This window comes from Pagrus pagrus, assembly GCF_965226575.1.
Source record: "Pagrus pagrus genome assembly, chromosome: 8".
Classification (NCBI taxonomy): Eukaryota; Metazoa; Chordata; class Actinopteri; order Spariformes; family Sparidae; genus Pagrus; species Pagrus pagrus.
Window position 1 is genome coordinate 26,652,249 of NC_140192.1, and position 27,869 is coordinate 26,680,117.

At 40.4% G+C, this 27,869-nt stretch overlaps 3 protein-coding genes across 3 annotated transcripts in view; 2 read left to right on the top strand and 1 right to left on the bottom strand.

The window, feature by feature from the left end:
• The window catches only part of pold2 (polymerase (DNA directed), delta 2, regulatory subunit), a 4,294-nt gene extending 1,030 nt beyond the window's left edge, over positions 1–3,264 (bottom strand). Inside the window, exons 1-10 of the mRNA XM_084360111.1 lie at positions 2,973–3,264; positions 2,514–2,746; positions 2,306–2,427; positions 2,082–2,205; positions 1,860–1,974; positions 1,581–1,779; positions 1,350–1,430; positions 974–1,131; positions 754–881; positions 557–658 (exon numbers count right to left, since the gene is read on the bottom strand). Coding sequence (XP_084216237.1) covers positions 557–658; positions 754–881; positions 974–1,131; positions 1,350–1,430; positions 1,581–1,779; positions 1,860–1,974; positions 2,082–2,205; positions 2,306–2,427; positions 2,514–2,739 — 1,255 coding nt within the window. The 5' untranslated portion in view covers positions 2,740–2,746; positions 2,973–3,264. The remainder of the gene's footprint in view (positions 1–556; positions 659–753; positions 882–973; positions 1,132–1,349; positions 1,431–1,580; positions 1,780–1,859; positions 1,975–2,081; positions 2,206–2,305; positions 2,428–2,513; positions 2,747–2,972) is intronic.
• On the top strand, positions 2,674–27,532 carry npc1l1 (NPC1-like 1). The gene is made up of 22 exons (XM_084360108.1): positions 2,674–2,763; positions 13,776–13,898; positions 16,931–17,098; positions 17,949–18,860; positions 18,980–19,273; positions 19,367–19,590; positions 19,708–19,808; positions 19,907–20,079; positions 20,182–20,310; positions 20,987–21,169; positions 21,270–21,384; positions 21,627–21,892; positions 21,999–22,088; positions 22,184–22,374; positions 23,845–23,972; positions 24,531–24,651; positions 24,730–24,788; positions 24,933–25,083; positions 25,210–25,441; positions 26,015–26,128; positions 26,545–26,707; positions 26,796–27,532. Exons 2-22 carry the CDS (start codon positions 13,857–13,859, stop codon positions 27,032–27,034), a joined length of 4,095 nt encoding a protein of 1,364 aa, XP_084216234.1. The 5' UTR covers positions 2,674–2,763; positions 13,776–13,856; the 3' UTR covers positions 27,035–27,532.
• Positions 3,363–5,070, top strand: nono (non-POU domain containing, octamer-binding). Its single transcript, XM_084360114.1, has one exon. The coding sequence runs from the start codon at positions 3,488–3,490 to the stop codon at positions 4,814–4,816; it is 1,329 nt and encodes a 442-aa protein (XP_084216240.1). The 5' UTR covers positions 3,363–3,487; the 3' UTR covers positions 4,817–5,070.
• Positions 27,533–27,869: the final 337 nt, after the last annotated feature.

Here is a 27,869-nt window from a genome sequence, read left to right on the forward strand (position 1 = left end):
ATGTAGTCACATATCATGTTAACAATATCATTTAGCTTCATTCATAATGTTGACATTCGGATTCTAAAACAAGTTCTGTGCGTGTCTTTTTCCTTCATTCATCAAATGTGATATTTCTGCACAGTTGCAGATAAAGTTTAGGTTACACACATATTAGTATTGTGTAGAATTACATTCCAGTGTTGGCTGTGAAGGATTGTTTCCAACTAATGTGATCCAACAACCATCAATGACTGTAGAAATGTGTCTAATAAAATGCCAGTTTGATTTACTGTCAATAAAGACGGTGTATTTATTTAAACAAGCCAAAATAATTTAGTTTTGTCAAAAGTTTTATCATTTAGATGAATCTGAGGATTTTCTAAAACATTTTTTCATGTCAGAAAATATAAACAGACATTTGAGGCTTTATTCGAAAACATAAATAGAAGCTTTGAATGTTAAAAAAAAAAAACAGGTTTTTTTTTCTGTTCAGCCCAAGAAAACAAACATTCTGTAAATATCTGGAGTCTAAAGAAAGAATATTGTGATGTACATGTACAGATCACACACTGACCTTTGACGAGCTTGGAATCAAAGGTTGGAGCGCTGCCACTGAAGTAAACGTGGGGACACTCCTCCAAGATGAAAGGGTCCTTTTGGTAAAATGGGTAACAACCTGACACAAAAATGTAAAGAAAACAGTGTGATTAATCTGAACCAATATCACGCAGAAGGTTTGTGTCTTATTCTCCATCAACTTGTCTGACTAACCGAGTGTATCAGGCGCTGTGGGTGCCAGGTGTCTGAGTCGTAGCGTCTCCTCCAGTATTTCCAGGTGACTGTCCATGCTGCTATACTTCTGAATGTCACTGACATTCTGACCTGATGTGCCCAAGAACCTTTGGGGAAAAACAAACAAACAGCTCAAACATCCACACACTTACTTAGACTAGAAGCAAGGAAGACGGTGACTGTGTATGGTGTTGCTTACCTCACTCCATCAATGTTAGCTACGTATGGATTGGAGGACAACTGTAGTGTGGGGTACACTGAGGACAGGGGGAACATACAGCGATGGAGAGGCTGCTGTGGGAGGGTGTAGTTGGTGGGGTCATACTGACCCGGCATAACATCCACTGGAAGTGAGGCCTGGAACAGCAAAAGGCAGTGACACAGTGACACATCTGTATTATGACTTTTTAGTCTCAAGTCACAGGCATTACTTATTTCTGATACTTTCATCTGGAAACTTTCTTTGTATTTATGAAATTCGGAGGTGCTGAATCTAAAAAGGATTTTCATGATAAATTATTCAGTAATTTTTTATGAATGATAAATCATTTTTCAATTCAGTGAGTCAGACTCACCACGAGCTGAAGCAGCAGCTCATCCAGCAGACGAATGGCATCCACACTACCAGCCTGAGTCTTCTTGGTGAGGTACTTCGGCTTGACACACAGAGAGGGTAAAACGGGTATTTTAAGGAACGTTTTTCAGTGAGTCAGTTCACATCAACTTCTTTTCTGAAAGAGTAAAACTAGTAAGAAACACACTGTATGTAAATAAATGTGTGTCAGGTTTAGACCAGTGTTAGCTACCTTCGTTGAGGCATCTTTGTCCTGGGTGCTTTGGCTAAGTAGGTTTCCAGCCAGTAGGACCCTAGAAATGGTCGCCGCCCCGCTCTGCTCCCCCTGATCGCCGAGTTGCCCGGTCACCATGTCAATTAGCAACTGTAGCCCCAGCATGCTGTCGGCGTGACTACTGCCAAGACCAAGTCCTGAGGCCAGGAGCACAAACCTGGATGACAACAGATAACGGCATTAGAATCTTTTACCTTAACAGGCTAGGGTTTAAGCTGTATATGTGTGTGTGTTTACCTGTCAGAGCTGAGTGCAGGCCTTGGTGTCTGCAGAGGAAGATCGGCCATGCAAAAGTCCTCAACTGTGAACTTCCCATCATTCCTTTCGGCTCCATATATTGCAATAACGCTACCTGAAAGAGAGGAGACGCCATGACTTACAAGAGATGTGACCACAGCTGTATTTGAGTGACGCATTACTGTGATCCTCAAGTGGCATGACCTCAAGAAAAGTCCTGACCTGTGACACACTTGTTTCTGTCAATTTTGCCCTCCAGTTTGATCCTTTGCAGCTCGTCCTCCAGAATGAGCTCGTCTGTCTCACTGATGAATTTGGCTCTTGCAGGCTGGGGCAGCAAGTTGTGCTGAAGAAGAGGAAAAGAGGCAAAGAAGAGATAGGATACATGAAACTTGCCAGCTGCTGATTATTATTTGTCAGCTGGTGTATTTAGCATTACTACAGACCTCATCGCTGATCTCTCTCAGAATAGATGGCTGCAAGTCCATACGCTTAAACAAGGTTCCCACAATGCAACACTGCTCCCCTGTCTGGAGATCACACAGCCTCCTGATGAGCACATTTGATCCTGGCAGATACAGAAAAAGACAAAGATTAGAAAATGTATGGACATATAATTCAGATGCTTTAGAGTCAAAGATGTCCTCAGTTTACCCCACTTCTGCTGGGCTCTCTCTGACAGCAATGGCCTCATCTGCATGAGTCGTGCTGCGTAAATATGAGCATACTGGCGACTGAAACTCCTCTCCCCGAGTCTGTATTGCTCGGAGCAGGGATTGTAGGACAGCGACATCCTCTCAAACACCGGGCCCTGCTCCTCGGAGGCAGGGCGGCAGAGCAGAGAGGAGCCCTCCGTCTGGGCGCTCAGGTCGGAGAACATGACTGTCCTGAAGCAGAGGAAGAGGTCAGTTTGGTAGAAACGTATCTACGTTGGTACATATACAGTTAATGGCTGCCATGCACGGTTAGAAAGCGTTTTGTTGTTGTTGCTAGCAAGTCAAGAATGTTAGCATAACTTAACGTTAATGACAGCTAGTCGTGCTGTATGAGCTCCACCAAAACATGCCAACTTTTCTGAGAGTACCGCTAATGTGACAGTTTTAACTCCCTTACCTTTATAGGGGTAAAGTCGAGCTTCGGTGTTACTTGTCTTAAATCAGGTATAAGTTATATTTTCTGGTACCGCTGATTTGATTTCTTGTCAGCGAGCAAAAACATACGATTCCCGCGAAATTAACCCCCAACATCACTGGTTTTTTTTTAAGACGAACGGGTATTCTCGCGAGAACTGCGTACAGAGAAATAAAAAATATGATTTAAGAGTGACACAATGGCTAAAATACCATAAACCTAAACGAAAATTACCTACATTATATTTAAGAGTTAATGAGAGGATACTGGGTATATAAAATATAAGATTTAACAAAAGCCGAGACCGTTTTTTGTTTTTCTCGCACCGTCGCACAAAAATTACGTCACCGATTTATATACACAAGTCGCACGGAAATTAGGTCACAATAGCGTCGCGGCAGCACGCAGCTTCGCCATTTTCGCAGCTCTTTGTGCGCCACTATTTGCTCCTTTTATCGAGCTATAGACAAACTAGGGTTTTAATTAAATTGCGAAAAATGCAAGGAAATCGAGGCCCCCAGCAGAATCATGGCCCCAACCGCCAGGGAGAGCAGAGAAGACCCGGAGGAAACACGAACGGGCAGCAGCCTGATCCCAGCGAACAGACTAGCCCCAATGAGGCCTTAACCCTGGACCTGCAGAGCTTCAGGAAGCCCGGGGAGAAAACCTTCACTCAGCGGAGCAGGCTGTTTGTAGGTAACCTTCCGACCGGAGTCACTGAGGAGGAGCTCGAGAAGCTGTTCGCCAAGTACGGCAAGGCCAATGAGATCTTTATTAACAAGGATAGGGGCTTCGGCTTCATCCGGCTGGAGACCAGGATCATTGCAGAGATTGCCAGAGCCGAACTGGATGATACTCCGTTCAGAGGCAGGCCCATCCGGGTGAGATTTGCAACACACGGTGCTGCTTTAAGTGTGAAAAATCTGCCAGAGTTTGTGTCCAACGAGCTGCTGGAAGAAGCCTTCGCTGTGTTTGGTCAGATAGAGAGAGCAGTGGTCATAGTGGATGACCGAGGGAGGCCCACAGGGAAGGGGATAGTGGAGTACACCTCAAAGCCAGCTGCAAGAAAGGCTTTGGATAAGTGTGGTGATGGTGCCTATCTTCTCACAGCTTTCCCTCGACCTATCACAGTGGAACCTATGGACCAGTTGGATGAGGAGGAAGGACTGTCAGAAAAGCTCATAAACAAAAACCAGCAATATCACAAAGAGCGCGAGCAGCCTCCACGATTTGCTCAGCCGGGCTCCTTCGAGTATGAATATGCCATGCGTTGGAAGGCTCTGATGGAGATGGAGAAGCAGCAGTATGACATGGTGGACCGCAACATGAAGGAGGCTCAGGAGAAGCTGGAAGCTGAGATGGAGGCGGCCAGACACGAGCATCAGGTGATGCTGATGAGGCAGGACCTGCTGAGGCGCCAGGAGGAGCTGCGGAGGATGGAGGAGCTCCACAGTCAGGAGGTGCAGAAGAGGAAACAGGCCGAGATCCGGCAGGAGGAGGAACGCCGAAGGAGAGAGGAGGAGATGAGGATGCGCAACGAGGAGATGATGAAGAGGCAGCAGGAGGGCTTCAGGGGCAACTTCAATGAAAACAGGGAGCAAGACATGAGGATGCATATGGGCAATCACGGGATGCCCATGAACAGAACCTCGCTGGGTGGCAATTCTGGTCCTGCTGGTGGCGCTGCCGGCATGGCTGCTGAGAATACTCCAATGATGGCCGGGCCAGGAAACAACAACAACATGCCAGGAGGAGGCCAGGGTGGCTTCCCCAGAGGCCTCCCCGGGCCAGGAGACTATGGACCTAACAAACAGCGCAGATTTTGAATCATATTCTACTCCTCCCCTTTTCATACTGTATTTTAAAGTTCATGTAGTTGGTTACTTTTTGAACTTTGACAACTGTTGCATGTTAATTTTTTTACTTTTGTGTTTTGTTTTAGAACTAAAATGTCCTAACTCTCCAAATGAGCCATGCATTTCGCTTTATTTTTCACCTTAATGTATTTTTCATAGGGATAGGAAATGTTTTTGTCCTGGATATGTTGACTTTTCTGGAATAAATTCATGATTCCCTAAGATTCCTGTTTGACATGTAAGATTTCTCTATAAAGGTCAGGTTTTAATCACAAAATTGACCAGATCAAGACACATTTTAGGGCTGCAACTAGCGATTATTTTCTTCATGATTAATCGATTAGTTGTTTGGTCTATTTAGAAACCACAAACTGTTCACATTTAAGAAGCTGGAATCAGAGCATTTTGACAATATATTTTATTTCATAAAATATTCTCACTGATTAATTGATCTGAATCTGGTTTGCAATTAACTAATTGAAAATTGTCACAGCTCTACACAGAGTATTTACATAATTATTTAAACCGTGTTGTCACAAAACCAGAATTTCTGACTAATCATCTTGAAAAACTTTGAAATTCTGTGCCAGTTTTGCTACCATGGTGAAACTTGACCTGATCGATACTGGAGAAAATGAGCAATGCCTCATCTGAGCCTTTGTTCAGTGTGTAATCACTGCTGTCAGAGTATTGACTTAATGACCGCTGGGATACTGATTGATCAATGACCTGGAACTCATTTCCAAGGCAGCATATAATGTCACATCAACAACATAAACTCCAGTAAGTCCAGCAGATGGTGCAAAAAGTTAAAGAGCTGCTCAAACTGTAACATAATATATCCTAACACAACAATTAATAAAGCTAATTGGTCAGTCTGAATAGAGATAGATTATGATTTAGATTTGCCAGGACAGTTCAGGTTAGGTTGGCTGGTGTGTCTGCAAGTCCTTGTAATGTCTTTAATACAACTTTTTAAATATCAGGCCCTCAAAGTTATTTAATAATCTCAATATGAACTTAATTGCCACAAACACATTTTTTTAGTAAAGGTTATCTTTGTCAAAACGAGTCAAGCTTTTCTGCATAAAACGTCTACATTTCTGATGTCACAGATCTTTCCTTTGTCTTTGTCAACCTAATAACCATATTCCTACATAAAACCCACCTCTGCATGGGACATATATACTACTTTCCTCTAATGTTTGAATAAGATAAAGATGATTTGTCCAAAAACAGTCTTGAATTTGGTTAGAAAGTATCTTGTAGAAGCAGAGTAGGGCTTTCTGGCAGAACTATGACTACTTCTAAGGTACATCAATAAGGAAAAAAGTCGAAGGAGGTGGAGAATATTAGACTGAGCTTGTGGCCATCAAGGTCATCATTAAACAAATTATAAACATTTTAGTAAGATAGGTATGAAAATGATGTGTGCAGATGTATATGATTGGTTGTCTCTCATATATTTAATTCATTTTCATATCTACCTTAAGTGAATATTACTAGTAATTTGTTTCATGATGACCCTGATGAAGGACACAAGCGAAACACATCGGCCTAATAAGTGTTGCTGGAGCTTCTTTTGACCTCATTAGACATTATTTTGAAATTGTCCTTAAAAGTTTTCAGTTTAAACATCTACAGCAGTAAAATGCAACATGCACATTAATGCAACAGCAATGGAAAAAGCAAAAGGATTTACTTTAGATACTTTAAGTACACTTTAAGTAAGTGAGTAAAAGTACTAAAGTATGTGATATCTGATAAATGCACTTGAGTATCAAAAGGAATGATCTGGCAATAAACGTACTGCTATCAGAAATACAGCTAAGTGATGATTGGAGTCTGGCGTGTGTCCCTCATCCCTCCTGTTTATTAAACAGAAAAAAATGAGAGAAAATGAGTGTTTGAATTAAATCCTCCCAGCTTCCTACTTCCTCCTACTGCCAGTTAACAACACACCTGCGTTTCCTTTGAATCATTAGCCAGCATTTTATACAGTGAGGCATGCAGGAGTCCCAACCCTCAGTGGCACTTCAGACTGTGTGGGCATCAATGTTTGGACTGTGCTTCATTCTTGATCCAGTGATTCACAACTGCCTCAGGTTCGTCTTTGGTTAGATGAGTCACAAGATGTCTAGTCAGGTAGGCAGTGTCTTATCCAGCGTGTCAGCCATTATATAAAAAGCAGCAGGTATAATTTATAACACTAATTATGGCTATGTTCAAATGGGACACAGTAACTATATAGTGGCACATTGTAATAATGTAGCAGAGCCATAATTAATATTAATTACTCCTGTGCTTTTCTTGTCCTGACCTTTTAAGATAACATGATATGAAAAGAGTCCTACTGAGATTAATGCTGGCTGACTGGAGACATCAACCAGTGCTTTTACACTAATGTGTCACAGCAGGGTAAACACAGCTGTTATTAATCAATAAGAACGTTCAATGTAGGTATCAGCAGGTGTTGACAATGATAATAATCCCAACATGCAGTGTGTCTGAGGTTGAGCTCATTTCACTTTATGTACCGTTGGGTAGTCTAATCTACAGCAGTGCATCATATTCTATATCATCATGTGTTTTCATGAGCTCAGAAAAACAACCTGTTCTCAGTTTTGTGATGATGCATTTTCCTGCTAATCCAAGAGGATTTTTAACTGTTCATTTAGCTTGAAATAGAATAATTTTCTCAACACATAAAGGAACACTTTATCCTTCAGTTTATCACAAACATTTAATATCAAAACATCTGGAGATACATAGTTTTCACTGGACTGGGGTGTGTGAAGAATTGTAATCTGAATAGTAACTATGGTGTCAGACAAATATAGTGGAGTTAAAAGTACAATATCTGCCTCTGAAATATACTGTAAATATTCAAGTATGAGGGGTAACAAAAGTAAACGCATTGTTTACTCGGGTAGAAGAACTGATTCAACTTCTTTACTCAGGTGGAAGTAATAAAGTACAGGCTCTGAAATGTACTCAAAGTATAAAAGTATCCCTCTGAAGGACATTTCTATCTGCCATTTCTGTGCAAAGCCGACTGAACCTCACGTCATATTAATATAATTCAAAGACTATTAAACTTTCAGGCAGAATCAGTAGGATTTGTCTGAGCTGTTCGTAAATGCGACACAAAGATAGTTGATTGTTGAGTGTCGTTCCCAGGAAGTCAAATACAGACATTTTGGGTTGGTAAAGTGTCCCGAGCAGCAACAAACTGAGAAAATGAGATTATCCAGTCTGTTTCCCTCTTGTTACGCCTTTTACATGTACATTGTTTAGCCTTGTTACATCTGCCCTGCGTGATATGCACTGGTTTGAAATCAGTATTGTGATCTTGCATGCAATGATGCAAAATAAAAATAATCCATAATTCTACTCCAATGCATTAAAACTAAAGCAACAAGCCTGTTTTGAAAATGTAAGGAGTAGAAAGTACAGATGTTTGTGTTCAAATGTAGGGAGGAAAAGTCAAAAGTTGTCAAGTTAAGTACAGATACCTCAAAAAGTACAGTAACAAAGTTTTTACTTCGTCACCTCCCACCTCTGCAAGTAAGTAAGTACAAATACCTCAAATTTGTAGTTTCCATTGGAAGTGAGCTAGAGTTTCATGTTGAGTTCTGTGTTCAAACTTTAAAGGACAAAGTTCATCCCTCTCAGCGGTGTATTTGAGTCTTTAAATGCTGTTTCAGCTTGCTGCTGATTTTCAGTACCGCTCCGTGCCATGTCAACAATCTGTAACGTACATCACGCTCCAGTGTTTGAGTTTCATGAAGAGACCGTTCTTCTAGATGAAACCCAAATAGAAACGCAAGGTCTGGTTCGTAGACGAGGGCCGTGCTGATGAAAGAAGACTGAAACTGTTCAGGCTTGCATAACAGCCAAACAGCAGGGTACATGTGCCAGACCAGGGAGGTGAAAAGAGCTGGGTTATCTGATCATACTGAGAATTGTTGTGGAGGAGGATCAGCAGGTTTTTAGCAGTAAAAACCAAACATCTATAGAAAAAGTTAAAGATTAAAGTCAGGGAAGTGACAGTGGTAAGTGGTAAATGAGAGAATGAAAACAAGTTAACCTCCTGCTAAACATCTTACTGTAAATGTCAGCAAGTCCAGCTGTTGGATGATTTTTCACCCTTGTTGATAAAAGAGACAATCTGATGGTAATTGCAGATATCGAGGATTATCCTATCTCCATCACGCAAACCTTTTATTATCTTCCAAGACCGTTTCCAGCTGATAGCCACGAACTTTCTGAGGAAACTACCCTTCACCTGTATCTGTCTGTATCGGAGTCCAACGCACCGAGATTATCAGCTTTTTCCACCGTCAAGGCGGGACAATAAGAGCATCATAAATAATGACTGATAAGGACTCGATTGTAAAGAGGGGAAGTGTGTGTTATTGGAAGGTGAGATCTGCGAGGTCTTTGAGAAAAATGATTGAGATGATTTTTAAACACACTGTACTGTGGAGGACAGATGGAAAGAGATTCTCTACAGCTCTCTCTGTGTAAGATTTGTCTTTTTACATCGATCATGAAACAGAGACTTTTGAGCCTGCAGCCTGGAAAAGCTCAGTGATTCAGTCATTGTTAGTCACGAATTACTCTTTATATTTTCACATTCTGCATAATTATATAACGGCATGATCAGACTAAATGAATCAGACCCTGCAGTTTTGTTTGAAATTTCAATCAGCATTTTTACTTGTCTGGATTTTTGATACATTTATAAGTTAGAGATTCATTTTCAGTATAATTTCTATAGTAACGAGTCCGTGTTTGAATCTTTTGTATCTGCACGTTACCATATTTATATTCATCCTTCATGCAATTTGACAAAGGAACTTGTTAAAGTTAAAGCACATAAACATTTTTCTGTCTCAGTTTCAGTACAATTATTACAGACAAATATGCATTGAAATAAAAATAAAATGTATTTTTACTGACAAATAAAGAAGTATTGTGAGCCTGGGGTACTAACATGTATGAAAAGCAAGAGTACTTATTGTGAAAAATGGTCCCTTTTCCCCTTAAGTGTTAAAGTGTGTGTGTGTGTGTGTGTGTGTGTGTGTGTGTGTGTGTGTGTGTGTGTGTATGTGTGTGTGTCTGTTTGTGTGTCTGTGTATTACAAGCAATGGTAATTCTAGCTGTTTTAAGTATCTGTATGGTTACCACTTGTTCCCAGTATGACCACTCCTGAATTCTCTTCCTCAGATAATTCATATTTAGTTTGTGTCCTCTCAAGGACCAACTGGTAGCTCTTCATTCCTTGGTGTGTTTTAATCGCCAACACAATGTTTATATTGTATGCTAAGATTGCTTAATGTGAACTATGTAGTTTTGAAAAAGAAATTCAAACATAAAAGGTTATATTTACAACATTTATAAGGTAATAACACAAACTCAGAAGTATTTATTTGATGAATGACTTAAAGCAGCCGTCCACAGAGAGAAATAAGGTCCCAGGAACAGTGTTTGGAGCTTGAAAGATGGCTACTTAAAGAATCCTGCAAACTTAAGCAAAGTACAGCAGCATGTCCTCTGAGGACAGCTTGTTTATTTAATTTATTCAGTCAAGAAAATACATTGAGAGATGCCAGGTGGCAAACCTTTACATGAATATTTCATGTTATTTGTAAATCTTTCTTGAATATTTAATACTTCTTTACATTTAAAACCATAATAACACAGTATATGCCAGCTTTGTTGTCAAGCCCTTACTGCCACACTGAAGTTCAAAATGTAGCAGCACACATTCAGATCTGTCCTGCACCTTTTGATTTTCCAGCAGGAAATAACAATTCTTCAAAAACCAAATGCAATCCAAGCACTGCAAACAAGATCAACTGTCAAATACAGATTGTTATTGAATTTTCTGGCTTAATGTTTGTAGAGATAATCTATAAATTGGCAGAGTCCCGTGGCAGAGATAATCATCATCATCTTGTCCTTGAGAGGTTCAGAGTGTGTTGGCACCCGTTCTTTATGAGTGTTACAACACAGTTCAAAATAAACAAGTTAAAAGCGGGTGAAGGATGGAAATACATTTATTCACAGGAGAGTGAGGCAAAAACACTGTACACAGAAAAAAATCAGGTTCTTTTCAGATGAATATAACGTGTTAATTTTAGCGCTGCACGGCCACTCATTCAGTATTGCAACTTGATAAAAGTAGATAAGTAAGATACTTCTACTGATAAATGATTTGAAAACACTGCAGAGTGAAGAAGTTTTGGTGTGCTCACCATGCTACAAACTTGTAAGGGTCGTGACTTGTCAGCATAGACGATCAAGGAACATCCCCATAACTGCCCCATTTCTTCTTGTCTGTTTATCACATAATTGAAATGCTTCGGCACCTTCGCCCTGATAGCCTTGATGGAAAGTTTTATCTCAAGGTATCAAGGTTATTTATTTGTCCTTATACAACGAGGGGTTGCACAATGGGAAAGTAGAGCATATATGCATTTCGTTACATTAAGAATAGAATAGAATTAAAAGTCTACAACGATACAAATAATGCAAAGAACTTTCAAGTGGGTATTAAATGCTCTCAGTTTAATAATGATGCTTATATATGACCTACATAGGCAAAGGAGACCATCAGCGAGAAGATTGGAAGATTTCTAATTTTCATAGTTATTCATAATGCTTGTCGCCAGGTCGGATTTTGACTGTTCCAGGTTGGATAAGTCATAAATCAGAACTGTTTTTATGGCAGAGTGTTGAGGATAAATTGAGGGGTCTTACAACCTGAGGAAAGCAGCTGCTCTGTAGTCTGACTAAGTTTAATTTGTTTCACCATCATCACCTCTTGTCCAAAGCGGCCCCCAGAATAAATAGAAAACAAAATTTCTTGCAGTAGCTTCAATTGCAAAGACGATTTTATTTGAGGATGTAGTCCTGGTATGGTGGCCTGCTACTGTCTTCAGGCTGTCTCTGGGTTTGATTTACAACTGACTTTAAGATTTGTCTTTTTTTATTGATCATGAAAAGCACCCTAGAAAAGCACAGTGATTTGCTTAAGTTGTTTGTCACCAATTCTTCCTTATATATATAGATCCTTCTTAGCCCGAGGCTACAGGTGCTGTTGGCCCAGGGTTAATAAAGCTTTCACACAGGCACAATCCTGGCACATCCCAGTGTGGGATAACTCAGAGTTAGCCTAGAGTCAAATCAATTGAACACAGGGCTAAGAGATGCCAGTGTGAAACAGGGCTGAAGTAAACAGAGTAGTCACACATGATGGTAGAAAGTTAACAATAGTCACCAGTTCCAACAGACTTAGCAGAAATGCAGTGTGAACTGTATGGCCATGGGTTAACAATGTGTGTGTGTAAAAATGGGCTAAATTATCCTAGGACCAACTCTTAACCGGGGGCGAGGATATCCCTGGGTTAAGAATATGCAGTGTGAAAACTCCTGAAGACTCACACAGTCAAAACAATACCAGCCTGCTGTTCTGGCTGCAACATATATGGAATGCAATACTTGTGTTAAAGAGACAGTCACACAAACCAACACAAACAAGTGTAATATGTATTTTAATGTTGCTGGTCATGTTTTATGAACCCATCCGTTTAAATAAAAATATGGTACTGGAGAAGTACATTTTCCAGAAAATAGAAATATTTGGAAAAATAATTAAAACTGCACTGATTACAGGATCTGTCATGATCATTATCCATAATTTGGTAAGGCTCACAACACTGTTGTCGTTATTGTGACTGTACGGTACTTTTCTTCTCTTTTCTTTTTCTTTCTTCTTTCCAATTCCAACTTTTAAAAATCCTCCTGTGGACAGGTGTAAATTAGCATCTTGCTTTACACACTAAATGCAGTGGATCTGGTGCTTGTCCGTGGTTGTATGTTCTGCATGGTTGTATGTTGCAGCACTGACGTTAATGTTATGAATGTCAAATAAATAGATTACCATTTGCTGTGAATACACAGCAGTAGGCCTATAGCAGTTTTTTGTGTGCTCTCCAAGTTACAAAATTTGAGACGTTGTCGTGACTTATCAGCATACGAAAGAACAAAGAACATCACCATATCTGCCCTGTTTCTTCTTGTCTATTTTACCATCTCTGTTTATCACAAATTGAAATGCTTACGCACCTTCGCCCTGATAGCCTTGGTTAAATGTTTTATCTCAGCTATGACCTTGACATGTGATAAGGACATTAATTATAAAGTTGATCTTATTGTAGGATACGATCCAGGAAGTGATAGTCATGTTGTCTTGGCATGGCAGTCTGCTACTGTCTTCAGGCTGTCACTGGGTTTGATGCAAAAGCAAGTAAAAACAATATTCATTTTGACAGAAAATGTATCAGGGGCTCGATACAAGTTTCACTGCACCTTATAGATCAGGGAGCTGTGTCACATACTATAGATTATGGTTTAAAGGTCGTCTTCAGACCCACTGTAAAGTACTGTACTTCAACAACAATAAAAAAGCTTGATTCTATCCTATACAGAATGCTACAATTCAGGCCAACCAAAGTCTATGTGTTGACCCGTCTCCAAGTGTAGCAGAGGGTCAGTAACAATACATGACTCAGGTGAAAATTTGGGTGCGGTTGTTATTTCGGAATCACCTGCAGTTTCTCCCTGCTGCTTTGGATCTCCTAAGCAACCCTATCCATCTATCGCTCCCATGTTAATTATCAGACAGAGGAATTGATCATCCATAGCTGTGATTGGCCAGCTGTCACATCAGGCCAGATAAGACAGGTGTGACATCACAGGAGTGGTGACGCTGGGCATGTCATACTGTTTTTCCTTCCCCAACCCTGACATTGACAGACAGACAGACAAACAGACAGACAGACAGATGATAGGAGAGGATACCTCAGACCCCACAGAGCACCTCTCACTGTCTTTCTTTGTCTAATGTATCTACCAATAGGGCGGCAGTGATTAACAGACACTCCGTTTTAATCTACCTGAGGACCCTGAATCTTCTGTTGCTGACAGACTCTCGGGAATCATGGTCCGTGTCGCAGCTCTGATCACTTTTCTGGCTTGTGTGGTAAGTTGGTCTGGGAATTTTTCTTTGTTAGGGAAACTGTAAAACACCTACTGGGCAAGCACGTTTTTACATATACTGAAAGATATAATGTAATATATTAAGATATGATTATTAAGATGATTTATGTGACAATACAAAAATAATATTACGAAATATTTTTAAAAATTACATTTTGATTATATATACTGTTATGTATTTAAGAATCTACAACTTAAAATATATTTTGTGTATACATTTTTTCAAAATATGTCTTCAAAGGTTTTTACAAGGATATGATCTGTATGAGAAGACATGGACTTGCTTTTGTAATTTCAATACAAAACGAAAGTAAAAAAGTAGAGAGAAATCTAGTGTAGTTAATCTTGAAAAAACTGTTTAAACTACTTTCTAAAGAAATATCAAACTGACAATGTACATGTGATACAAAACTATAATGAATAAATAATATATAATAATTTGTATTGTAATATAATAATATAATACAAAAAAGTGCCCACTTATTCACAGGTCATACCTGAAGCAAAAATAATAAAAGAATATATAAAATTATATTCCCCACTATTCATGGGAAAGTGCAAGGAATGTCAGCTTTTACAGTAGAGAGGCAATATTAAAATGAAATAAATCTTTCCTTTATGACCCAAAATTTAGTTTGTAAATGACACAGACATTAAAAAGAAAAAAGTAATTTCACCTATTGAATCACTTCATGAATGAATGTCGTTGAACTATCAGCAAGCATCTGCAAAACATAATTAAACTACTTGCTTAATTACATGTAGTACACTATTCACCGACACTGTTTAACTGTAACTACAGAGCCAGATGTTTGTAATGAATAAAGGACATACATTGAGATAGACAATAAAGCACCATAAATGACGTAGGAAAATGATATGAGTTCTTTGTCACAAGGTTAGAAAAGTGTTATGTAGGCAGTAAGTCACTTAGATAAATGTCTCCTGAGATAAAACATCTTCTGTGGTTATAAGTTAAACTGTATGGAAGATGTTGAATGTCTACATGAAAACAAAACAAACCAAGAGGCAGAGAAATACAACACACATTGTAATGTGTTTGTTCATTTTGTGTTTAATTTGGCTTTTTATTTCCAAACAACTTAATTTTTTAACAATATAATAGCAATTATATTCATATAAGGTAACTGATGTAAACTGGTTGTAATCTTTATAAGATTGCATTTACAAAAGTAACATTTTTTAACATGTTAATGACTTTCATCTAGATGAGTGTTAAAAATGTACAGTCACGACTGTTTTGTTTCTGTTGTTGGTTTTGGTTGATGATGTCTTAAGAGTACTGAATGAATTAATGCATGCTGTAACTTACTTCCCAGTGAGCAAAGAGTGGTCTAGATCACGTCTTTTAGACATCATTTAAGGACATCCAAGACGTCTAGAAGACGTCCTCTGGGGAGCCAGAATGAAAGTTTTTTTTATACGTCTTTCTGGACGTTGTATAGACATTTATATATCGTTGATCGACTAATTCTGGCTGTCAGTGGACGTCCAGATCATGGCCTGGCCATGTCAATAGTCAGGCCATAATCTAGACATCCACTGACATCCAGAATTAGTTGAGAGTAGACGTTCATACTGGCTATGATCTGGACATCTACTGACAGCCAGAATTAGTCGATAAACAACATATAAACGTCTATACAACGTCCAGAAAAGACGTATAAAAAACTTTCATTCTGGCTCCCCAGAGGACGTCTTTTAGACGTCTTGGATGTCCTTAAATGATGTCTAAAAGATGTGATCTAGACCACTCTTTGCTCACTGGGTTAAACCTAACTTAAATATTAAATTATATACATTTTATGAAGCACATGTTCCAAGAGTCTACATTGTGTTTATTTATTAAAGACCACAATTGAACAACAGTTCAACTTATACAAAAAATTTGAAAAAACACACAATCATATAAATAAATAAAGTAAATATTCAAAAATAAAAGGGCTTTTTAAAAATACAAATGTATAGGGAAGGTCTAATAGTGACCATCACATGAATAATAAACTGTACATTTTACTCATGTCTTGGCAAAAATGTAAGAGTTACTTTAATATCAAACTAATGTATCAATTTGTATTGATTTCTGATCATATATTTGTATGTGTCTTGTAACTTGCCAGGTGGTATTAATCAGCTGACATGGGAGGACACAGTACAGCACTTAGGTTATTGTGACCCTGTAAAGACATTTATGAGTTAATATAGTGTCTGTAAAAACTGTACTGATGGTAAACATGATAATCAAACCTTGTTGCTATGTGCAGCTTTTTAAAAAAATGTATCACCTGAAACTTTTTATCGAAAGTATTTATTATGGTTTATAATGTTTCCGTTTTAAATAATTAAATAATTAAATAAAGTGACTGGTGGAGGAAGTATTCAGATCCTTAACTCGAGTAAAAGTACTAATAACACCCTGCACTGAGAATGTTACTGAGTAAAAGCAGGTATAATCAGGAAAATGTACTTTAAGTATTAAAAGTAAAAGTATCTTAATCTCAATCAATTATAATGGCACTCAGTAGAGCGCATACCTCTGCCAAGGCCCAACAGTCCCCTTTAATTAAAACAAATGTTGAAAAATGCCCTTTGTCTCAATCCATCCCTTTATCTGGATCAGCACCAAAAGTTAACAGGGTCTATTTGAGGCTGCGACCCATCCTCCACCCAAGTGTCGTGGAAATCCAAACAGTAGTTTTTGTGTAGCCAACCATTAAACAAACAGACATGGGTGAAAACATAACCTCCTTGGCGGAGGTAATAAAGTGACCAGTAACTAAAGCTGTCAGATAAATGAAGTGGAGTAAAAAGTACAATATTTTAGAAAGTAGCAAGAAAAGACAAGAGTCTATTAAATCACAAGTACCTTAAGTAAATACTGTATTTGATCAAAATGACATACTATAGTAAAACTTGTAAATGTGTTTGAGTAGAAACTGTTTCCTCCTCTGTTCTGGTTGTCACAGCTGTGCTTTCTTCTTCACTTCCATGCAGGTGCTGTCAGAGGCCCAACATGAGCCAGGCTTCTGTGCTTTCTATGAGGAGTGTGGTTTCAACCCTTTGGTAGATAATACAACTGCCCTCATTTCTCCTATCGTCCCCTGTCTCAACTATAGTCCAGCCCGCCACCTCACAGGAGCCCACTACCTCAAACTCAGACAGGTGTGTAGGTGCTGCTGAGTGTTTGAGTGAAGAAGAGGACTGAATAAAGTCTCTTCTTAAGAATTAAGTGTATTCCTCAGAAGTCAGCTTGTGTTTGAGTCTTTCAGTTAATATTTATTTGTTCTTCATTTATATGCTACCTCAAGGTCAAATCTTTTATAGGCACAACAGTAGTTGCAGCTACTCCCAGATCTACTTCTCATTTAATTCCAACAACACAACAAAGTTGGTAAAAGACAATGCTGTCATTCAGATGTTAAAAACTGGCTGTCTTTGACAATAAAATTAAAGGTCTAATTTGAAAGGAAGTTGATTTTTGAGTCTCATTCCCAACTCGTCAAATACTGACGCTTTGGTATTGTAGGTCGGGTCGGCCGTCTTACCAAACCGTCAGTATTTGACGAATTGGGAATTCTTACAAATAGGACCTTTAACGATTATCAATCGCTCAGTCGTGCTTTCTTCAACCACGTAATATCTCAACAATTAGAAAAAAGTGTATCCACTAAGAATCTGCAAACAAATCTGTCATACATCAATAAAAGGGGGCACAGAGCAGGGCCCTGAGGATCGCCGCACATGACTACAAAGGACTGTGATTTGAAAATGTTAAGTTAAGCAAACAGTGCAGCCAGAATGGGCAGGGAAGGCAATTCTGGAAAAGATTTGATCCTTGAGTCTCATTCCCAGATCATCAAACACCAACGCTTTGGGTCGGTATTCGGCCCAAATTTCTATTTGACGACCTGGGAATAAGACTCAACAATCAACTATCTTTCTCCAGAATCGCCTTCTCTTCCCTGAAGTTATTAGTATTATTAATGCAAAATAAAATCTGTTCTTTCTGCAGGTGTGTCCCATGCTGGACAATGGAGAGAAAAACACATACGCCTGTTGCTCCATCAAACAGCTGTCATCCCTGGAAAACAGTCTGCGCTTGTCCAAGGTCATACTGCTCCGCTGCCCCTCCTGTGCTGACAACTTTGCCCACCTGCACTGCATCAACACCTGCAGCCCCAACCAGACCCAAACAGTAGAAGTTACAAAGGTCATGAACATCACTACCTTCCAGAACACGATAGACGAAGTTGTAGTAGCTTACAAGGCATTCATCAGCACCACCTTTGCCGACAGCGCCTTCCAGTCTTGTAAAAATGTCAGAATCCCGGCCACAGGGGGCTTCGCCATCGGCACCATGTGTGGCCCGTATGGCTCCACGCAGTGCACCCCTCAGTACTGGTATGACTTTCAGGGAGACTCCAGTAACGGCCTTGCTCCACTGGACATCGACTTCAAACTGATTAAAGAGGGAAACACCACTGGACTACCAAATGGTGTGGTTCCCTACAATGGACGTACTCTTAGGTGTAACGAGACCACACCAAGCGGAGGAGAGGCCTGCTCCTGCCAGGACTGCACAGAGTCGTGCCCGGTCATACAACTTCCACCACCCGCGAGCCCCTTCAAACTGCTGGGGGCAGATGGTTACCTTGTGGTTTCTATTATCTTATTCTGTCTCCTGACATTTGCCTTCCTTCTCTACCTGTCCGTCACATGCTTCATGAGGTCTCGGAATAGAAAGGATGAGGAGAAGGGAAAGAGAAAGGGGAAAAGCAAAGACCAGAACAGTAATGATGTGAATCAGCCACTCATTGATCCATCAGAGGTGACGTGCACTGACAGGAACAGCCTGGTTGCTCAAGCTTTCCTGAGCTCAAAGTTTCAGTTTTGGGGAACCCTCATGGCTACTTATCCCCTCACGGTGAGTATTTTTAACATTTTACAAACAGATTAAAATTCTACACACCATTAAGAAAAAAAGGTTGACAGCTAATTGAAGAAGGATTTATCTCAGGTGTTTATATTTTATCTTCATTTAAGGTGCTCCTGTGTTCAGCTGTAGTCGTGGCTATTTTCTCTGTTGGCCTCAAGTCCACTACGCTCACCACTGACCCAGTTGAGCTGTGGTCTGCTCCCAACAGCCGCGCCCGCCAGGAGAAAGATTTCCATGACACAACTTTTGACCCCTTCTTCAGGACCAACCAGCTGATCTTGACAGCGCCGGGCAGAAAAGGCCACCAGTATGATTCTTTGCTGTTTGGACGGACAAACTTTAGCGGGATTGTATCCAAAGAGCTCATTCTCGAGCTGCTTGAGCTCCAAACACGAATACAGGTAAAGAGCTCAGAACAGTTGCCAGTTGACAGTGTTTGCAAAAGCTTACCGTATCATTTTGACTCATTAATGCCTCTTGGATCCCATTTTTAGAACATTGAGTTCTGGTCAAAGGATCTGAACCGCACTGCCTCTCTGAAGGATGTGTGTTTCGCACCACTGAACCCCATCAACTCCTCCCTGACGGACTGCGCTGTCAACAGCTTGCCGCAGTACTTCCAAAACAGCGTGAACAACATTAATGCCAAGGTGAACATGACTGAGAATGGAGTGACCAAAGAGGTGGACTGGAGAGACCACTTAATCTACTGTCTCAAGTAAGCATTCTTAAAATAGAGTTTCAAATCAAACTGGGGAAAAAACAGTGTTTTAATTTGCAGTTGCTCAGCAATATTAACATAAACTTCACTTCTCTTCCGCCATCTCTTTTCAAGCTCTCCCCTGTCCTTCAAGGACATCACTGATTTAGGTCTGAGCTGCATGGCTGATTACGGCGCTCCAGTCTTCCCCTTTCTGGCCGTGGGAGGCTATAACGGTGAGTGCCTTTCAGCACAATCGTTTACACGTTAAAATACCTGTACGCTGAGAGCACAAATTGACTCGACTGAAAATTAAACATGTGGCTTTTCCCAGGTGAAAACTTTACTGATGCTGAGGCCCTCATCTTGACCTTCTCCCTCAACAACTATGCTCGCAAGAGCGTCAGGTTCAAAGTGGCGATGCAGTGGGAGCGAGAATTTCTTAAAATTGTCCAGGAGTACAAGAAAAACCCCAACACTAACTTTACCTTCGCGTACATGGCAGAGGTACAGTAACATCTGTTTCTGACCTGCTGTCAAAGCTTTTATCAGTTGTCTGCTCTTTTTATGTCCTCACTATAATCCCTTCTTTTCTCTGTCTGTCTGCAGAGGTCTCTGGAGGATGAAATTAATCGGACCACAGCGGAGGATATCCCCATTTTCATGATCAGCTATGCTGTAATCTTTCTCTACATTGCAGTGGCACTGGGGGAGTACTCTTCATTCAAACGCATACTGGTAGGTCTTCAGATATTAAAGGGGCAGGTCACTCAGAAATCAGTCAGTCTCTAGTCACCCATGCCAATGGAAAGTTGGGGGGAATTTTCGTAGTCCACAAAACATTTTTGGAGCTTCAGAACAAAACTCCTTGAAGGAAAAAACAAAGAATAGCTCCAGCCAGCTATTTAAAGCCACGTACATTTGGTCCAGACTAGTCAACAATTATTGGATGCATTGTCATTAAGGCATTCATGTCACCAAAGGCTGAATCATACACATTTTTGTGATGCCGTGACGTGCTACCTTGCTAATCTAAGCAAACATTAAATGTTAGCATGCTGATGCCAGCACTGAGCTCTAAGCACGGTTGTGTACACTCTCACATAGTAGACTCGTAGTCTTGTTAAGCTGTTGCTCCATAACTTGTTGTTTTACTATAAAAACACAGATATATAACATGTGCCTGGGATACGATAAGCCTCCACTAAGAAAGTAAAATTTATGAAACAGTACTTATCACATACATGATAGGGAGAAACTGCATTTATATAGCAGTGTCAGCTGTATAGTGCTTATCTCAACTGTGAAGCAGGCAGGTTTATTGGCCATGAAGATATACAGTAAAAGGTATGTGACATAGCAAGGGTTCACTGAGTTGAATGTACATCTGGATTCTTATCTGTGTGTGTTGTAGGTGGACTCCAAGTTTCTGGTGGGTCTTGGTGGGATCCTGGTGGTCGGCTGTTCAGTCCTGGCCTCCATGGGCTTCTACTCCTGGATCGGCATTCCCTCCTCGCTGGTCATTCTGCAGGTCGTGCCTTTCCTGGTGCTCGCTGTTGGAGCCGACAACATCTTCATCTTCGTTCTGGAGTACCAGGTGTGTATATTTGTGCGCACCGTTAATGAACGGTAATGCTGTTTTTGTAAGATGTATTCACCGATTTGACTCATGTTACCCGACTCTTGCTTCCCTCCAGAGAGATGAGCGGAGACCCGGAGAGAGGAGGGAGGAGCAGATTGGTCGTGTCCTTGGAAACGTGGCTCCCAGCATGCTCCTGTGCAGTCTCTCTGAGTCTGTCTGCTTCTTTTTAGGTACAAGCTTTTGCATTCTTGTTTGGAACATTGGCATGGTTAAAAAAGTTTCGTCTCTCACAGATCATTTCTGCAGCTTCACAACAAAAGAGCATTGCAGCATTCTCCTAAGCAACTTTTGTTTTGTGGACTACATAACTCCACCTGACTTACCATCTGCATGAGGAGTAGCTAAGGAACTTTTACTTTAAGTTTCTATACAATGCCTTTATCTCTACCTGTGTCTGTTGTGCCATCCTAAGGGGGCCTGTCGACCATGCCAGCAGTAAAGTCCTTTGCTCTGTACGCTGCACTGGCTGTGCTCATGGACTTCATCCTCCAGATGACAGCCTTCGTGGCGCTGCTGTCCCTGGACGCCCGGCGCCAGGACAACAACCGCTGTGAACTGGCCTGCTGTCTCACAGTGAAAACCCAGCATCCCAGCAAGCCAAGTGAGGGCTTCCTGCTGCCCTTCATGAGAAAATACTACGCCCCTGCCCTGCTGAACTGTTACACCAGGATCATTGTGGTAAAGATACTACCCTAATTTCTGGTGAACTCCTGCTGTCATCAAAAATGAAGTTCCTCATAACACACAGAGGTGATAAATAAATTCTGTCCTGTGTTCTCCTTAGATGGTGGTTTTCATCTTCATGTTCTGTGGCTCCATATTCCTCATGTTTCATGTGACTGTGGGTTTGGATCAGGAGCTGGCTATGCCAAAGGTCACTGAGCACAGCACACTATATAAATATAAATGAACACCTTCGCACTCCTCCTTCAATGTAACCTTACAAAGATTCTTCTGTTTTTGGTGCAGGGCTCTTACATGCTGGACTATTTCCAGTACCTGTACAAGTACTTTGAAGTCGGAGTCCCTGTTTATTTTGTGACAAAAAAGGGCTACAACTTCTCCTCCTTGCAAGGCATGAATGGAGTCTGCTCCAGTGTGGGCTGTGATGAGTACTCGCTTACCCAGAAGATTCAGTACGCCACAGATTTCCCTGATCGGTGAGTCTGTTCTTTTTCATATTCTGGGCAGGACAGATGTCGACTTTTGTGGTTGAATGGTTTTCTGCCCTGTCCTTCACGTCTTTATTTCTGACTGACAAATCCTTGAACCTGCTGATATCATAGTAGCAACCTCTTACATACAAGCCATCAGCCAATCAGATGAGTTAATGATAAACTCAGTTACATGAACGCCACCAAGTAGATAAAGAGTGCCTCTAACTGATTGTGCCAGGCAGAGAGAGCAAACACCCAAAACATCCACTATAATAACCGTTCAAACGAACAAGAAGAAGAAGAAGAATCACTGAAAACATTGTGTTATGTTTATGAAACAGCTATTTCATATGAGTAATAAAACTTAGTGCCTTTCCACCAACAGAGGGGGCAAAAGCACAACCATTCTTTCCTCAAGTAGAAGCACAGATACTAGATACTGACTCAACTTCTTCAATCAAGTAAAACTAAGAGAGCTCAGACTCTGAAATATAGTGTAGATAAACATGAAGTATAAAATAGTAAAAAGTATCCCTCTGACATTTCTACCAGCCATTTCTGTGTAAAGTTAACTGAACCTCACGTCATATTAATATAATTCAAAGAGTTGTAATTGATTGTTGAGTCTCATTCAGGGCGTCAAATACCGACATTTTGGGTTGGTAAAGCGTCCCAGGCAGCAACAAACTGAGAAAATAAGACAATCCTCTCCCTCCCTCCCTCCCTCCCTCTCTCTCTTGAAATCAGTTTGTGATGTTGGGAAGGCGACGCAAAATAAAACGAATCGCCAATTCCCCTCACATGCATTAAAGCTAAAGTTTAATAAATGCTCAAGTAAAGTACAGATACAGATTTGTTACTTGCCACCTCTGCCCACCAAACAGCTCGCAACTTACATGAATCAATCAATTTACAGAATTATATTACCCAGGGAACACTGTGATAAGAGGGACTATAATTATCAACGCACGTTTGTTTCCTTGAGATAAAAAGAATTATGGACCTATCTTATCGTTGTCCTTATCAGTTGCTTACTGGAAAACAGCAAAGCTCTCTCATGAAGGGGGAATTTGTCCAAAATGACATATGAAACTGAAAGATGTGAGGCAAGAAAAGCAATGACGCTTGGTAAGAAATGCATTTAATTTACTGGAAGGATTGTCTGTGTAGTCAGTAGACAATATGGCTGTGTCCTGAGTGATATTTTTCTTCATGACAATTAACGTGGGCATTGTAGTTTATTGAGTTAATCCCACACACACCATCCTGCTGCTCTAAATATTCAGTAGAACATCATATGTCTGTTAATCCACGCCTGAAATAGTCGCCAACAAATGCAATGTTTGCTTCTGTATCAGTAACTGAAATGAAACTATATTTCTGTGAACTGAGATTTATATCTCAGTCTCACACACTATTAAGACTAACGCAGACATTTGTGTTCCTACCTTCCTTTGTCCCACTGATCTGTAGATCCTACTTGGCTATTCCCTCTAACTCCTGGGTAGATGATTATATTGACTGGCTGAACCCTGGATCTGGATGTTGTCGTCTGTACTCAAGTGGTCCAAGTTTTGGAAAGTTCTGTCCCGCAAGCGAAGGTGAGAAACACAACAATAACACATTATTTACTGTGAATTTTCGGAAGGAAGGAATGAAGCTGCTCCTTATTCTGGTGGTACGGCAGCAGACACTGTATTTTTTCGGCAGGGTGAACAGACTGTGGCTGGGTGGGTGTTGTCTTTTCGTAGGGCTGTGCACAAACCATGACAATGTGTGGTGTTTCCAGTCAGTATGCTTTCTATTGCTCCTCTGTCAAGGTTGACCAGGATCTTGCTCTGGAATTTAGCCTTCCTAAGTTTCTGTAGGAAGTAGAGTCTTTTTTAAACCAGGGAGGTGATGTGTGATGACCAAGATAGGTTCTCAGTGATTCTAATTCCAAGGTGTGACCTGCTCCACCTCAGCAGCAGCAGCTTTATTCCTCAGGCCGTGAGACTCTTTAACTCATCCTCAACACTCCAAATAGATTTAGCAGGACTCAAGGACTAAACCTTTATTTCATTTTTAAACGCTGGTTAAAAATGTAAAATAAATCTGCCAGGGTACCATATATTAACAATTAATTTATTAACACCTACTTTGCTCCCATGTCTCAACAGAAAAAGATATCTGCAAGTTCACGTGTTTGAGTATTTTTGAATCGAGGCCCAATGTGGCAAAATTCAACCGCTTCCTCCCCGACTTCCTGGGTAATAGGCCTGACCTGCAGTGCCCCAAAGGGTGTGTATTGTAGCTGCACATGTAGAAACATCAGAAAATAAAAACAAAATTCTCACAGCTTTGTGTGTCTCTTAACAGTGGCCTTGGAGCCTACGACAAAGCTGTGGTGGTGGATAAAAATAGTGGAGAAATCGTAGGTAAGTCATCTAGTGCTGTGACTGGAACTCCGGTCCGGTCAGCCTTGTCGGTGTCGATGCCCAGCATCACTTCACTTTTTTCTTCTAAAAAGACTCATTAAATCTGCCTGCACTAAATGAATCTTTTCTTCCCTGTGTTCCCAGCCTCTCGGTTCATGGCTTACCACACACCTCTAACGAACTCTCAGGAGTTCACTGCTGCACTGCTGAAGACCAGAGAGCTGGCGCACAACATCACCATGGGCATGAGGCAAATACCAGGCACCGCTCCTGACTTTGAAGTATTTCCTTACACGTATGTACTTTAATTTCCCAAGCACCTTCATCTCATCTTCTACAGCTCTTCTCAATATTTATAGGACCGTTAAATCTAAGCTTTCTGTAGTTTCTGACCAGTACTCCTCTTCCATCCTTCTTCAAGGGTGACTAATGTCTTCTATGAGCAATACCTGACCGTTGTGTCAGAGGGATTCTTCACCATCTCTCAGTGTCTGGTGCCGACCTTTGTGGTGTGCTGTCTGCTGCTGGGTTTGGATCTGCGATCTGGTTTCCTCAACCTCATCACCATAATCATGATCACCGTGGATACCGTTGGTGTCATGACACTGTGGGGCATCGATTACAACGCAGTGGCCCTTATCAATCTGGTCACGGTGAGAACATGGCTATGACGGGAGTTAAAAATGACGTTTTTTTTATTATTTAAAATAAATTAATTGAAAGTAAAGTAAAGTACAACATTTGTCTCCAGAATGTAGTGGAGTGGAAGCATAGAGTGACAGAAAATGTAGATACTCAGGTACCTTAAAATAGTAGTTAAGTAATGTACTTAGTTACACTCCTCGCTTTTGAGTCCCCCAATTTTATAAGTCCATTCTGTATTTTTCCCATGTCCTGTTAACATGAATCTGTGATCTTATCCTTCATTTTCAGTAGAGCAAGATGTTCATAATCCATATCATCACCATTATGTTTCATAGTTTCATTTCGATTAAATAAATAAATTTTAACTTCATTTTATTTAACATGCTCTCACTTTTGAAACTCACAAGTAAAATTCTTGATCAGCCTTTCAGTGATGATTTACGTTCATGAACCAGTGATGGTTCATGAAAATATATTCAACCTTAACAAAAACTTTGCTTTGCTCTGTAAACGATAATAAATGATTCATTTTTATGGTTGTTTATTACTTTACTTACTTACAATCTCTGTGTTTTTGGCAGGCGGTGGGCATCTCTGTTGAGTTTGTGTCCCATATGACGAGATCCTTTGCCCTCAGCATAAAACCCACAAAAGTAGAAAGAGCAAAGGAGGCTACGGTGAACATGGGCAGTGCGGTGAGTAAATATGAGTTAATCACAAATGTAAAGAAGTAACTAGAATGGCACTTTAATTGAATGAAGCCTTATCTAATATCAAATAAAACACATTTAAATAAACTAGATCTAGATTTTTATTTGGATCTGCATCAAATTGTACTCACTTATAGATTCCAGACACCTTAATACAGCTGATATGATTTCATCAAGATCCATGCATTATTCCCTGAGAAATTTCCCAAAATGTTGGAAAAATGCCCTTTCACAATGTTAAAGGTGCAATGTGTAGGAACTGGCCACCTGTTGAATTCATACTCAAAACTAATTATAAGGGGCTGCGTATGACCAAAATAACTGCTGATAACAAGTTAGCCCATGTATCCTCATACAGTACCAGCTGTCTGAGTTAAATATGTTCATTTTGTACCCTGTAGGTGTTTGCTGGTGTTGCTATGACCAACCTTCCAGGCATCATTGTGCTGGCATTTGCCAAAGCCCAACTCATCCAGATCTTCTTCTTTCGATTAAACCTGGCCATTACACTCTTGGGGGTGGCTCACGGACTCATATTCCTACCTGTGCTGCTCAGCTACTTTGGTACGTACTTTATAGGTGCTTTTGTACGTATGCAACAATGAGGTGTGAAGAGTTTTTGTCATTTTTTTGTCATATTTCTTTTTCTCAGGTCCTAGTGTGAACAAAGCAGTGCTGCTGCAGCTCCAGCAGGAGAAAGAAAAGGCCAAGCGGGCGCTAGAGATGAAAAACAATCTCAAAAAAGCGTATGATAACGTGAGCTATGAAGACAATGAGATAAAACGGGAGCCAGACTCAAGCCACACGACGCCCTCCAAAGATGTCGACATGCCCTCAAAAATTAAAGAAAGCCAAGTGGAGGTGAAAGAGGAAAGAATTGACAGTTTCTGAACACCGACAACAAAACTGCTGTCATGAATAAATACCTCTGTAACAAACTGAACAAGAATGGACACAGAAAAGGACAGAGATCACAAGCAAAGTGTCATGTATTAAGCTCCATATGGAAATCATTAACTTAACTATGTACCTCAATCAGAAACGGACCAATGGGACTGGAGACAGCAGCACACAGTTGTGCAGTATTTCTGAGCAAAGCGCGAGTGGACGATTGCAATGAGAGTCAACCTCCCTGTGTCAACGAGGGAGGTCCGTCTTCAAAGCACTGCAGCTGGGCAAGATTTGTTGTTCATTCAGGAATTGTTTGATGGGACAGGAAGTCGACATATGTTCTTGAATTAGCCTTTTTTTTTTAATAAATGTAATTATTTTGTATGTGTGAATGTTTCACATTCGTGTTGTTAAGAGTGATTTAAAGGAACATACACTCCAGCGTTTCTTGTTTTAGTTTCTTCAACAGCAGTATGATGCTGTAAAATGTGCAATCACTGAAAAAATATTAAATGTGCTTAAACATTTGGCATCAGAAGTTTTCTTTAGTTATTTATGATACAAAGACAGGAGCCTCTGCACACTAGATTCAGCACCGTAAAAATATGATCTACGACCGAAATCTTGTGGATGTAATATAATTTGAGTGTGGATGTTTTATTTCTACCACCTGTTATTGATCTTCCAGCTCCTAGCAAAGCCTGTCAGCCAGGTGAATGCTGGGTACTTTTCTGTAATGGAATGAGAGAGAAATGAGAAATTTTCCCATTCTCTCCTTTTTGTCCACATTTTCTAATATGTTGGAAGGAATATTTCATACCCTATATTCACACCC

Excerpts from the sequence above, each read along its gene's own strand:
- nono (XM_084360114.1), top strand. The coding sequence starts at position 3,488 with ATGCAAGGAAATCGAGGCCCCCAGCAGAATCATGGCCCCAACCGCCAG.
- npc1l1 (XM_084360108.1), top strand. The coding sequence starts at position 13,857 with ATGGTCCGTGTCGCAGCTCTGATCACTTTTCTGGCTTGTGTG. Across the intron at positions 19,591-19,707 it reads CACTTAATCTACTGTCTCAA|CTCTCCCCTGTCCTTCAAGG; the intron begins GTAAGCATTCTT and ends TCTCTTTTCAAG. Across the intron at positions 20,311-20,986 it reads CTTCATTCAAACGCATACTG|GTGGACTCCAAGTTTCTGGT; the intron begins GTAGGTCTTCAG and ends TGTGTGTTGTAG.